Source organism: Miniopterus schreibersii (assembly GCF_964146895.1).
Source record: "Miniopterus schreibersii genome assembly, chromosome: 16".
Lineage (NCBI taxonomy): Eukaryota > Metazoa > Chordata > Mammalia > Chiroptera > Miniopteridae > Miniopterus > Miniopterus schreibersii.
This window is the reverse complement of record NC_138116.1, coordinates 15,210,291-15,224,559: the sequence shown is the minus strand read 5'-3', so window position 1 is coordinate 15,224,559 and position 14,269 is coordinate 15,210,291. Positions and strand designations below refer to the sequence as shown.

Below are 14,269 nucleotides of genomic sequence, written 5' to 3'. Positions count from 1 at the left end.
GGAAAATAAACGAATGAATAAATAGGTCTATAGTTGGATGTGCAAACGATGTATCTAAGAACAGAAGATGGGTGGTGTGATTTATAGCAATGGCCAAGGTTATGCCGTGCTATCTTTCCACAGAGAATTTACTGTTGAAATTATTGTCCTGAACCTCCACTAACAAGCAATTTTTTAAAAAGCTGTTGGCATAGAAAAGAATGCTAAAAGTTTAATTAGCTCTGTCCAGTGAGTTAACATGATGTAGCATTCGCCTGAATTCTTTATTCTTTTTTTTTTTTTGGCCTACCCTTCACCTTCTACTCCCACCCAACACACACACATGCACACACACATACACACACAGACACCATCCCTATACACACACACAAAATGAACCAAGTTTAACCTGTAAGTAGGAAGACTACTACAGAAGTAACTGTCTCTTTTTAAATAACAGAGGGATAACCTTGTATTGGCCTCTGACCCATGGAGGCAGGGGGATAGAGTAGACTCCAAGAGTGTTCTTCCACTGGGTCATTGCTCTGATTCTAAGTTAATACTGAAAGACTAGTGCAAAACAGCCAACAGTGACAAAGAACAAATTGCACAAAATGCCATAAAGGCACTACAGGAGCCTAGCAGGCATGGCTCAGCAGTTGAGCACTGACCTGTGTGATCCAGGAGATCAAGGTTCAATTCCTAGTCAGGGCACATGCCCTGGTTTCAGGCTCGATCCCCAGCAGAGGGTGTGCAGGAGGCAGCCAATCAATGACTCTCTCATCACTGATGTTTCTGTCTCTCTCTCCCTCTCTCTGAAATCAATAAAAACATTTTTTTAAAAAAGACGGGAACAATTGAATTACTTCAGGGGTGGCTGTGTACTTAGGGGGAGGGAAAAAAAACCTACCAGCTCTACTTGTGACAGTAGATACTATGAAAGGGTTTCTTGGGCTTAGCAGGTTTGGAGCAGCTCATATTTCATTGGTGACTCGTGGGCTACATATACATGTTGGGAGATGGCTGCCTAACTGCCTACGAGTGCATACATTTTTTTTTTTTTTTTTTTGGATTCTTGTAAAATTTTCTCAGTCCTTGGCCAGAAACTACATTTTCCCCCCTTAACCAACTTAAATTGAAACTAGTGGATTTTTAATTCAATCCATTTTTGTTGCTTCGTGGAATTATATTCATCATTTCGAAAAGCCCACAGAACCCAATCATTTTCTGCTTTTATAAGAAGCATAAATGTTGTTTTCGGAGTTTATGTGGAACATTACTGCCTTGAATCTTGATTTTATATAGCATTATTAAATGGGCTGAACCCTAATATTTATGTTGTATAAAAATTCCAAGCTTGAAGTCGTGTGATTTTGTTAGATGTTTTATGCCAGTTCGGTGTTGTTTATGTAAGTGCCATGTTGTAACTCTCCTATTTTCCCTCCGCGCGTGTCCCTCTGCAGGCAAGGAACTTCCGCCTGTACACACAGGAGGTGTTGGAAATGGGTCACAATGTGTCCTTTCTTCTCCTGCTCCCTGCCTCAGACGACGTCTGTACAGCCCCAGGACAGAATAATCCTTACACCCCACACTCAGGGTTTCTTAACCTCCCTCTTCAGATGTTTGAACTCGGTATAGTAGCTTGTTTCACCTAGAAATATTAACCCAGCCTCCTTATAATAAAATCACAAAGTTATATCTGTTCCCCCTTGTCCCAGTGGAGGGTCAATAAATCACAGGATGGCTTTGGCAACAGCCCTTCCTAGAACTGTGTACCAGTCTGAGAGAAAGCAAAGCTCCAAGACTATGTGCCTGAGCAATAATTATTGAAGCCCGGCTAAGGCCCGATGGAGAGGAGGGAGTTCTAAACAGAAAGTTCAGTTATCAGGCTGCAGTTCTTGCCTCCCCTTCGCTTTCTTAAAACATAAATATAAGAACTGATGTTTTCATGAAAAGCACTTCTCTCCTCCCTCTCCTCCAACTGGGAAAAAAAATACTGAAATTAAAATGTAGAGTGTGTATCACTTTGGAGAAAAAAAGTCTACTACTTTAAATATTGCCGATTTATTAAATAGACTCTAATATTGAGTAGACGCTAAAATTCTAGCAGACTATTTGAGAAATTGACAGGGTCTCCCAGGAGGCAATACTGTGATTATAATGTGGGATTCTGAATGGTGGAAGATCTTTTCCTGACTTTCAGAAATGAATAGCTTGGGCCCAGTTTCCTAATTTTTTCCAAGACCCCTGCTGCCCACTGAGAATGTGAATAGGGAGGCATTGTCTCTTCCTATGCTTCATCTTGTAACAGGCCAATAAGAGGCAATTAGCAAGAGTTTCGCCGGTTCAGATAAACTGTGGGATGTGTGGGAGGGTGAGTGACTAGGTGGGTGGAATGGAGGCAGACTCTCTCTGGATTGCTCTCCAGCCACCAGATTTAGAAGCAGACCAGGCAACTGCCAGTGCCTCATTCTGAGACTTGGGCAACTGAATCTGAATGTATCCTTTGAGGATAAATGGGGATTAAGCCTCTCCGTTTCCCTTGCTCCGAGTAGTTCAGATGCTCAGAAGCTGATGGACAGCAATTGTTATTTTCATGAGGAGGGAAAGTTATTAAGAGAAGCCTGAATATGACTTGCAGGCTGGGGCTGGAGTCCTGGGTCACTTGCTATATGGCAGTGACAATCACTTCACCTTTCTTGTACCTTTTCTTGTCAAATGATTGGCCATGCCACTCCCAAGAGGCCTGGATGCGAATGTGACCATTTAATGAGTTCCCCACTCAAAGAACATTATCAGTCCATGATATAACTGTATTGCTGTTATGAAATACAGTTTGGATCAAGGTATTTCAATTCAAGTTACTACGTGTATACTCTGGGGCCTGATATGGAGATGCAGAGATTCATAAGACAAAGGCTCTGCCCTCACAGGGCTTTCAATGCAGTGATGGGAGTAAAATAAGAATACAAAGTATTAATGAACAAGGTAGACTGTGCCAAAATCATCAGCACTGAGTGATGTGAAAAGAAGAAAGGAATGCACATTTTCTCAAAGAAGATATCAGAAAGCTTCCGGGGGAGGAGGGGGGAGATATTTGAAGTGGGTGTTAAAGAATAGACAAGATGTTAATAAACAATGACAATAAGAAAAGCTTTCTTGTCAGGTGGAGCAGAATGAGCAAAGAGAGGAGAGTACAAGAACTTAGAACCAGAAAAGGAACAAGTGGTCCAGTTTGGCAAGATCAGAGACACGAGATGCGAGGAAATCGTGAACATAAAGCTATATGGACAAGTGGTAGCCATATTGGGCAGTATCTTAAGAGTCAGGCTGAAGAATCTGTTTCAGATGATTGAAAGCAGGGTCGGGGGAATAGTTCAAAGGTTATTATAATGGCCCAGCGTTAGGGTAGAAACAAAATCCAAACATACATATATACACACAGATGTAAAAAACACTGGGAATAATCAGCAAGATTGGGCAACTGTGTTTGAATGAGAAAAGGTGAAATCTAGAGACTTCTAGAGTATCCCCATAGTTTTCAGCCTCAAAGATTATAAGATCATTGCTGCCATTATAGGAAGTATGGAAATCAGAGAAGAAAAAAGTGATGTTTTTAGCTCTGAATATCACGAGTCTGCAGGCACTCGTTCAATATCTGAGTGGACATGTCCAGTTGGCAGTAGCAACACAGGAGAGGAAGTTAGTACTAAACACAGAAATGGACCAATGTCTATTGATAACCTCTGAAGCCATGAAAGTGAATGATTTCCCAGGGATAGATAATTCATAATTAACAGGGAAAAGAAAATACTTCATTAGAGAGCTAACTGGGAGTCCATTCTGTGGGGAATGGTCATTATTGTTCCATAGTTACAGGAAAAAATGCATGAAATTCATTTCCCCATGCCTCACTGAGAACAAGCAATGATTTGGTATTGGTCGTAATGGTATATGACTCCCAAGACCCAGGATGACCAAGCCCTGCAAGTTTCTCCTCTATTCTGCTTTCTGGGAGGCTTGTGCACTGTTGTTGGGCAGCCACACTTTGTCTCACTGTTGTCACTCTATTCTACAATTTCCTCTCTCCACTAATTCATTCATTAATTCATCAATAAACACCTATTAAGTAACCTACTATGTACCTGGCACTATTCTAGGTACTGAAGAATCAGCAATGAGCAAACTCTTCACAGAGTTTACATTCTAGTGGTGTAGACAAATAGTAAACCGATCAACAAAAATAATACTGTAAATGTCAGGCAGTAGTGAGGGCTGCAGAGAGAAATAAATCAGGGTAAGGGGCTGGAGTAAGTGACAGGAGATGCAATTTCGTTGTACAGAATGACCCGGGAAAGCCTCTCTGCAGAAGATTACATTCAAGCAGAGATCTGAGATTTCCATACAATGGAAACAGCAAGGGCAATGGCCTTAAAGTAAGAGTGTGCTCGGCTAGGAGTTCATTGTAGTTGGAGTGGAGTGAGCAAAGGCGACAGAGATAGGAAATGAGATTAGATTCCACAGGGGCCAGATCATGCAGGGCCTCATAGACCATGATAAGAATTCTGGATTTTACTTTAAGTGTGTTGGGAATCTGATGAAGAATTGTGAGCAGTAGAGTAACATTAAAAAGTTCTGCAAAATCCAGTAGTTCCCCCAACGACCACCACAAAAAAAAAATTAATAAATAAATTACAAAGCTTAACTCTGTTTAACCCAGCATTTTCCAAATTCACTTGACAATGACTGGGACCATTTTTGGCATGGCACCTATTAAAAACCTACAGAAAATATACTTTAGGATATGACACCCCAGAACAGTGCTTTTCAAACTTTCATGTGCACAAGATTCAGTTGGAGAGCTTGCTAATAAAATAGATTCCTGGAGCCCCACCCCAGAGATGTTGAGTCAGGAGGTCTGGGAAGGGACTGGATAATGTGCATTTCTAACAACCCCTTGGCTGACATAATGCTGCCAGTCCATGTGCCACACTTGAGGTGGTACTGCCTAGAACAGAAAGAAAGACGTTTTAGGACCTTACAGAACTGGGGATGTGGTTAGCATAGTAACAGAATCCAACAGTGCTTATCTCTTTGACCTGCCTTACTCTTCTTAATGTTAAAAGCAATATACGACCATCAGATACTATTCTCCATAGATGAAAACCAGGCTGTAGGTCAAAGCCTAGGTCTCAATAGTTCCTAACTTTAAGCTGTTTTTTCCTGGAGTAAAATATACCTTCTCCCTCCCCGCGCCCGTCCTCCTTTCTTACCATGTCATTAATGATCTGGCTGATTAATGAAGACCATGTAAGCTTCCAGAAAAGACCATTGGTTGGCCTTGGTTCCATTGGCATAGACAACTCTACAGTCCTTTCTAGGGATCAGGTAGCAGGAAATCTGTGTACTATAGTGCAATACTTATTGTACATCAGCGCCACCAGCAACAATGTTTAAAATATTGCTGGGCCTTAGTAAGAATCTTATCCCCAGGTAATCAGAGCTTTCCAAGAGACAGATTATCACAGCCCACTAAGCATTAATAACATCTTCTCCAGGAACTTCTGAGAACCTGCTATACTGGGCCTAAACACCTCTAAGAAAAATGCTGAGCAATTGTTGGTTGTTTCTTCTAAGTAGGGGCTTCTTCCTTCCATAGATAGGTCCAGAGTAAAAGGTCAACATGTACACTGAGAAAGAGAAGGCTGTTGGAAATTCAGTAAGAGCTCAGAAAACTGTTAACAACTTGGGAGATTCCAATAAAGCTTGAAAAGGTGCAGATGATGGGCATATGTAAATTATAATAGAATAAAAGCGTGATACTCTATCTCATTCTGACTGGTGTAAGTCACCCCTGTCCCAATGGAAGCATTTGAGATTTGGCAGACTGACCATGTTCCTGCCAGTGGCCTGAGTGAATCATAAATAACTTGCTAACCAGCTATGGAAAAGTGCATCTGGGCCTAGTCCAGCACTAAATAGATCTAGCAAGGACAAAACGATAAAGAGCTCAGCCCTCTGTGTGCTGGAGTGAAGACTAGGCTGGGGCAGACTCATAAGGGGTTTCTTCACAGAGACACTTGTGGGGGAGAGGGACCGTCACATTGGAGGATGTTGTGAGATCTCTGTGAGCAGGGCTGAGCGGAGGCAAAGTGGTACAGTTCAGACCTCCTCCCCCTCCACAGCCCGAGGGTGGACACTCCCCCATCCTTTGGATAAAAGCAGGACCAAACTCCTCTGCAGTAATAAAGCATGTGCCTGGGGCTGACAAGGGTCACTATTTATACTGTTCCAGAAACAAAGGGAAAGGAGTATCGTGAGCCCTTAGAAACTCTGTCCAGGGACGTGGCCTCTTGAGAATTTGCCTGGCCTGCGCTGAGGAGGTTGCCCTGCCCTGACCCTGTGAGCTGTCAACATTGACAGCAGCCCTGAGATGAGGAAAGCTAATTTTTATTGATTCCCTTGGGTCTATGATTCATACTGATGGGACTAGCAAGATTTAAACACTGGGGAACTTTTTTAAGCTTGAAGCCTGGTATATATTTCATACTTCAGTGCTTGGCTACATCCTTCATTCAACAAACATTCGCTGAGTTTCCACTACACAAAGTACTATGCTGGGGCTGGACACAAGGACACTAGTAGGACACAATCTGCCCAGCAGAAGCCTAGAGTCCAGTAAAGGGTACAGACAGCTATACCAACAGTCCCAATACAACGAACGCACTGTTGTTAAGAGCTAAGCTGTTGAATTTCAAAGGAAAGACTCTGAATCCTTTCTTACGGAGATAATATTTAAGCTGGGCCTTGAAGGATAAACAAACATTCGGAAAAGGAAAGAAAAGGCAGAGCAGAAAAAGGAAATCTCTTTAAGGTGAAGGACCAGCATTCCCATGGAGAACTGAGAAAGTGGAGCCCAATTAAGTATATTGTTGGTAGCTCACTGGGACAGATGCTTAAGGCATCTGAAGTTGAGTGACAGGAAATGAAACTAAAAATTAAAAAGGTCACCAGGAGCTCCTTATACCACTCTAAAGAGGTCAGGCTTTATCTGACTGGCAATGGGGAGTCATTAAGAGACTTAAGGAATAATATGGTTTTACTGGTTTTTCAGCAGTCCTATGGAGGACGGATTGCAAGAAAAAAACAATGAAAAATAAGCTGAGACTAGAAGCAATGAGATGGTTAAGAGGGTGGTCCAGGTGGGCAGTGATAAGAACCCAAACCAAGGCTGGGTGTCGAAAAGAGAGAAGAGGCAAGAGGAATTTTGGAGCTAAAATCAATAGGACCTTGTGATTGATTTAATGTGGTTGGAGAGCAAGATGGAGGAGCCAGAGAGTCTGAATAGGGTGCTAAGATGGATACTCTTGCCATCCACCAACACAGGAATTACAGGGGAGAAACAGGTTTAGGTTTAGGGGAGGGGAGACATGATGCATTTGGTTTGACAAATGATGAGTCCTGAGGTGCCTGTGGGATATCCAGGCATGGAGCCTAATGGAATCCAGGCCACAGGATACCATTCCTGAATTTCAGCTGTCATCTCATTTACTACCAGAGATTGTTAGAGGGGCATCTTGTGCCCAAGTTCTGACATCTTGGTAAAGAATCATGGAACTAAAAGTGACCCCAGGAGGTAATCTTGCTGATTCCTTAGCCTCCAAACTAGGCTGCATGACCCAGCCTGATTAGGACTTTACTGAGTTAGAGATCTTTAGAGACCATATGCTCATCTCAGTCCTGTTCTCACATTCTGACCACTCGAGGTCTCATTCTTTCTGGGGGGATGCGGGAGGGGTGTGAACAAACATTTATTTTGTAGCTGATACGTTGCATGTGCTGTGCTGGGCACTTGGTGTATATTACTTAGTCCTAGGTAGGCATTTTTATCCCTGACTTAGATATGAGAAAACAGAGGCTCCCAGAGGTTACATGGCCACTATCACGCAGGTGGTAAGTGGCAGGTCGATGATTCACACGCAGTTCTGATACCTAAGCCTGAGTACTTTCCACTCTACTATCCTCCAATCTGGCTTCAAGCATTGGAGCCAACTGTGCTTTAGTCTGTCACTATCTTACATCAAAAAAAGAAACACCACCACAGAAAATGAGTCTTAGTTTGTAAATTACTAACAAATTGGTCATGTGGTCCAGATAATGCATTATTGTACCCTTATACCATTTTGTCTGTAAAATGCATGTGATTCACATTAGAAGAGAATTAGAAGCTTCCAGCCTATCCTCCCCTCCTCAGAGATGGCCACCGAATGTATCATTGCTAAACCACAAAAGACTATGTTAAAGTAACATTTGTTAAAGTAACATTAAAGGCTCTGGATGAAAACCACTAGGGCAGGAAAGCGAAGCGCTGTAGCTGAGAGGTCCCCATGGGTCACTGTGGTGAGTGGCACGGGTGGTGTGGGCGCTGTGAGACCACCCACTGATCCAAGCCTACTGCCACAAGGAGACACAACAAGAGAAAGTTGTGGACACCCTGGTGTTCTAGAATTTAGATGATACTGATAGTGCTCAGAATTTCTTAAATTAAAAGAAATTCTTCAGTCCCCATCTTACAAGTCATATTTTAGAAAGAAAAGAGACCTTTTTTTTTTTTAACAACTTGGTTTGGAAAGGCAAGCTTGTGAGATGCCTCACTCTCTTCACTCTCCAGCCAAGACAGGGCATCTGTCAAGTACTAAGAGGATATAATCCCTCCTTGAAAGGTATAAAGAGGCATTCAGGGAGCTACAAGAGTCAAGGGCAAACTACAAAGTAATGGTGACTCTGTCCTACAGACTGCCAGTAAGTACTGCAGGTCTGGCACACACCTTTCAAAACAGGAGCATCAGGAGCATGGTGAGAAAGAGCAGGGGAAAGAGGAGACTTCAGAGGAAGGGTCCGCTCTCTTCAGATCAGGGCGTGCTTTTTTGTTGTTGTGCATCCTGTCAATAACCATTCATTGAAGAGCTACAATGTTCCAGGTTTTGAGGAAATAAAAATTACTAGGAGGCATGGTTCTTGCCCTTAAGGAAATCAGTCTAATACCAAGGTAGTCAAGTAAATGCATAGTAACAATAAAGTGGGATAAGTGTCCCAAGACATTTGGAAACTAGTGCCTTAAGCACACAAAAGAGAGAAACTAGTTCTGCCTGGAGGGGAAGAGGTGTCAGTGAAGATTTCACCGAGAAGACATCTAAGGAGCAGATGAGGCTCACCTGGAGGTACTGGTAGAGCAGGGTATCTGAGGACAAGGAAAGGGCATGTTTAAAAGCATGTCAGTACAAAAGGACCTGTAGTAAGTCCAGCTTGACCAAAGCTTGGGGTCAACGTGAGTGGAAGCAGAGGATGGGGGGTGGCTGAGCGATGGAAGACAGTGACTGAAGATAGATCACAAGGGACTCACCATATGGCAGCAAGATGTTTCCATTCTACCCTGACGTCAAGAAGGAGCTTATGATCTTTAAGCTGGGAAAAGTAGATCATTTGGGAGGAGCTCCACAGTTTGTCACTTACTAAAAAGCTATATAAATAAATTATAAACATTCTTCTGTGTGGCAGGCAAGGGAGAAATACTGGAGTAGAGGAAGTCAGAAGGAAGAACCTGACACTAGAGAGAAAAGCCAAGCCCCAGAACAGAGACTGCCCAATAAGAGATACCTCCTTGAGCCCTGGCCGGCCAGGCTCAGTGGTTAGAGCACTGGCTCCCCACACAGAAGGGTCATGGGTTTGATTCCCAGTCAAAGGCATGTACCTGGATTGCAGGTTCGATCCCTGGCTGGGGCCAGGGCATGTGTGGGAGGCAACCAATCGATGTGTCTCTCTCACATCAGTGTTTCTCTCTGCCCCCCTCCCTCCCTCCCTCCCACTCCCTCTAAAAAAAAATCAATGGGAAAAAATCCTTGGGTGAGGAGTAACAAAAAATAAAAATCTAAAAAATTTTTTAAAAATACCTCCTTGAAGTGGTGCACAGCTGGAGTAAAAGGGGCCACTGAAACCCTCACCTCCACAGGAGAAAGTACAAACAGAGCAGGTTACCCTCACACCCACCTGAGAGTCTCTCTAAGAGGAAGTCATGCAAGGAAGCAGCAGTGATGAGATGGGAACTGCAGGGCCACAGAAATTTCTCAACATGCAGAGAAGTAGGGCTTCCCCACTGTGGTGGACAGATGGTGAGATGTCCCATTTTAAGGACGCATGGTTTTTAGCTTCCTTGCATGGCCAAGTCTAGGTAGGTCTCAGGAATCAACAGTGAAGGGGCCCAAGGGAAGTAATTAGATATTCTTCCTAAACTCCCTCACCAAAGAGCCAGAATAAAAATGTTTCCACATATTTGTTGCGTTATAACAGCCCCATTTCCAAAGCATGGAATGCACCAGTACAGGTCCAGTACACAGTGAGGTTCCTAAGGAGTGAATCTCCAAATTCAACAATGACCAGGAAGACACTGGTACTACCCTGGTCTGAATCGGGAGGCTGTTCTCATCCCGCTGGCATCTAAAGTCACGGTACGCAAGCATGGTGGTCAGAGAAGTAAGGAGAAGCTGACCGCCTCAGGCTGTCTGCCCCAGGCTGAGTCCCACACTGCTGTCTCCCTCCTCCATGATGGAGATGAAGGTAGGGCTGTAGACCCCAGCCTCTGGCCCACTGCCTTTTGAGGGAGGAAGGTCAAGCCCGCTGAAGACAAAGTCATCTGTCAAGGCACCTGCTCTGTCATTCTTCCAAAAAAGCTGAGGAGCGGAGGAAGGAGGGGGATCAAAACCCATGATCCTAGGCCCTTAGGGAAGTCTCCAGCCAGGCAAGAGATACCCTGAGAAAAGCATTTCTTGTATCTTCTGGGACTTCTGGCCTTGGAAAAAAGCACACAAAGCACATGCTGGAAGTCAGACATGGAAATCAAAACTATGTTTCAAATTGTTCCTTGGCTTCCTTTTTTCTTTAAAGTGATATGCAAACTCATTTTCCCAGTATATAAATAACTTATTTACATATATGACATGTACGTATATTTGTGTATATACCTTCAGCCCCAGCGTTAGGGGCTGAACACCGTAAACTGCAGCTTGAGCCAACCCCACTTCCCCATACCTTTCCAGGACTTGGTAGACCTTAAAAGGGAATACTGTCTGACCGAAGCCAGACAACTGGCTCCTTAAGAGCACATTTATAATTTATTTATGGCTCAATATTTCCCACTGATAGGATTAATAAATCATGTTTTCATTCAACTTGTTTTCTCTGAGGTATGAATTTCTCTGTTTTGATACCAGAGCTTAACATGTTTTGTTCTGCTTGTCCATCTTCCAGTTCATTTCTGCAGCTACAGGGAGAAATTTATTGGTCTGTATTGCCGCCTCTCTGCCGTTGTCGAGCTGGATTCTCTGAATACCCAGCAGTCCCTGAGGGAAGCGATCTCAGACAGCGAGGTTGCAGCTGCCAAACAAAGACACCAGCAAGTTTTAGACTTCATTCAGGTAAGAGTTTGTTTCTTCTGAGGTGAAAGGAAGAGGCAGGGCAGAGGGGGTGAGAAACACGCAGAAGAAGGAATGGCCATCTGGGCTGACCGAAAGACCACAGTGTTGCAAGTAGCCTGTTGATTTGGTTAAAGTCCAGAGCTCCGGAGATGTGAGTTTTTAAACAAAGGCTTAAGAAAATGCTACAGATGAATCACAGCGTTACAAAGAGCTGCATCAGCAGCTGTGGCGGGGAGATCAGAATAGTATTCTTACCTGGTAGCCCACTGACAGATCCAACAGAAACACTGTATTAATTAACTCACACCGCAGAGAAAAAGAGAAGAAAATGATCCACTGGTTTATGTTAACCCCAATCGAGTTGGACCTACGATTCCTCGTGCTTTGAACTTCTTTCCAGCAGAGTTGACACTTGAATGTGCAGCTACAGAGGTTAGAAGAGTGGGTTCCCTGTCCACGGTCTTGTCTGGAAAGGCCTTACGGTGACCACCTCAGGGTCTTGTGGCAGGGGGACTGACTAGTCATCAAGAGAATGTCAACTGGTCTGACACTGCCTCTAAATCTCTTGTACAAATCTTATGATCTTTCTGCCAAATCACAAAATCAGTACAGTAGCAATAGCCCCATGATAAATAAGTATCACTATAATATACATTCGGTTCAATCTGATAAGTATTTGTTGAACACCCAGGTGTTGGGCACTATAAGGAAGATATAACATCAAATTAGGCATGGTCCCTGACCTTAAAGAGTTTAAAACTCATTAGGGGAGACAAGAAATGTATATAAATACAATTTGTAAAATGAGCTAGGTGCCAAAAGTAAAAAAAAAACAAACAAAAAAAAAGCTCTGTATCAACACAAAGAAGTAAAAATGAACTTACATCTGTGGTGTAAGAGAAGTTTGCCATAGGGCGTGTAACTGATATCTGAGATCTGCGCTGGGCCTGGAGAGACAGGTTAAACTCTGGTGAGAAATAGACTGGGGGCGGGGGGAGGGGGGTTGAAAGACAAAGTATAAAGAGACAAGGCAGAAAGAGCAGGGAAAACTGTACTTGGGGAACGACGAGTAGTCAAGGTAGGGTGGGGCATCAACTGAGTGACTGGGAAAGTAAAAGTAGCGACTCGATCAGGTTACAAGGGCTTTATTGAAGGCAGGTAAGAAATTTGCACTTTATTCTGCAGAAAGGAGAGACCTGGTCTAAGTTTTGGAGGAAGGTAAATTATAGGTTCTCATAGCTGCTCAGGGTAGACGCAAATAGGGCAGGATCGTCCTCCCATGGGCATGGGCGTGGCCACACTGGCTGTTCGTAGTAAGCACCCATTCTCAAGGGCCACACTCACTATTTAATTTGCATATCATTCCTGGCTTTAAGGAGAAGACTAAATGCTGGGAAACCACATAAGAAGCTATTAGAACCATCCAGGCAAGAAGTAATGATGACCTAAGATGAGAAAATGCTATGAACTGGGCACATAAATTTCTCTAGCTCCTCATCTGTAAAGCGGGGGTGGTGATAACAGCCTAGCTCACAGTGCCACTGAGAATCCAACAAGATAATCACATAGAGCGCTCAGGACATGCCTGCACAGAAGTAAGTAATAAATCAGACATTCACTTGTTCAACTCATTCATTAATACGAAGGGAAGATGCTTTGAAACATGAATACGCAAGACATGGCGTTTATTAAGTACTCAGGAGAAGATGTCATATACGTGCAAAGTGGTGTGCAGGGAAGCCTGTTGTACTTCCCTCACCCTATAAATGAGATATCTCAGGTGGCCTCTCCCACTAAAGAAATAAACCTTTCAGGAAGTTACTTGCTCTCTCAACCTGAGAATGTAGCATTTGAAAATTCAAAACATCTCCATCATTTGTTTTATGTCCAGTAGAAGTGGAACACAGACAGGCGTGAGGGGTGGGAAGAGGAAGGATGAATGAAAGGTGGGCTCATCTTTTGAACCCAATGTATGGGACAGTGGAGCACAGTCAGAACAATGACCACAGTCAACCAGCATACATTTTTAGTCCGGAATCTTCTGATAAACCTTGGAGTATTGAACAATTCACTGGATCTCCATGGGCCTAAATTCCTCACGTGTAAAATGAATGGACTGGACTAGAGAGATGACTTCTAGGGCCTGGTTGACGCTAACACTTCATGGCTCTTTAACAGCCATAAATATTTTTAGGGAAGCGCTTTTCTAACCAGGCCTCAGGTTCTGTTTCTGCTTCATTCCACGGAAGCCTCGCTGAGTCCAGTCTGTCCATCCAGCAAGAAGGCTGTCTCTCGTCTGTCAGTCTCAGACCATCCAGGAGTCCTGGCCACACTCTTACTCCCTGGTGACTACCCTTGCTCCTCTCTTTTCCACCCAGCCCAGGGCTCCACTGCCTTTTTCTCCTCCCCTTTCACTAAGTGGGATGGATACAAGCAGGCCAGGCCAGGAATTCAAAGTTCTAGCCCTCTCTGGCCTCCCCAAGCAGGTAACTTGAGAGCCTCTCTAGGTACTCTCCTTCTACCGAGCCAGGTACACGAAGACTTGGATAAAAGCCAATTCCCAAAGGATTCAGAAAAAAATCACTTCTGGGCCAGGATAAAACCAGACCACCTCTCTGAGCCTTTAGTGACATGCCTTGTTCCTTACGACACAGATGATGTCACTGGCTGAAGACAATGGGATATCACCCATCCCCTATCTACTTGGGGCTTCTCAGTCTCTCTCTCTCTCTCTCTCAAAATGAAAACCAGCTGTAGCCACTCACCCACTGGCATTCACAGCTCAGCCCACCACACACCATAACCTGCAGAGGCAACCG

General features: G+C 43.8%; 1 protein-coding gene across 1 annotated transcript in view; it reads left to right on the top strand.

Moving 5' to 3' along the window:
- Nucleotides 1-14,269, top strand: part of ANKFN1 (ankyrin repeat and fibronectin type III domain containing 1) — a gene marked incomplete at its 3' end in the record, with an annotated part of 128,747 nt that overhangs the window by 100,309 nt on the left and 14,169 nt on the right. The window contains exons 15-16 of the mRNA XM_081162062.1: nt 1,443-1,611; nt 11,284-11,450. Coding sequence (XP_081018188.1) covers nt 1,443-1,611; nt 11,284-11,450 — 336 coding nt within the window. The remainder of the gene's footprint in view (nt 1-1,442; nt 1,612-11,283; nt 11,451-14,269) is intronic.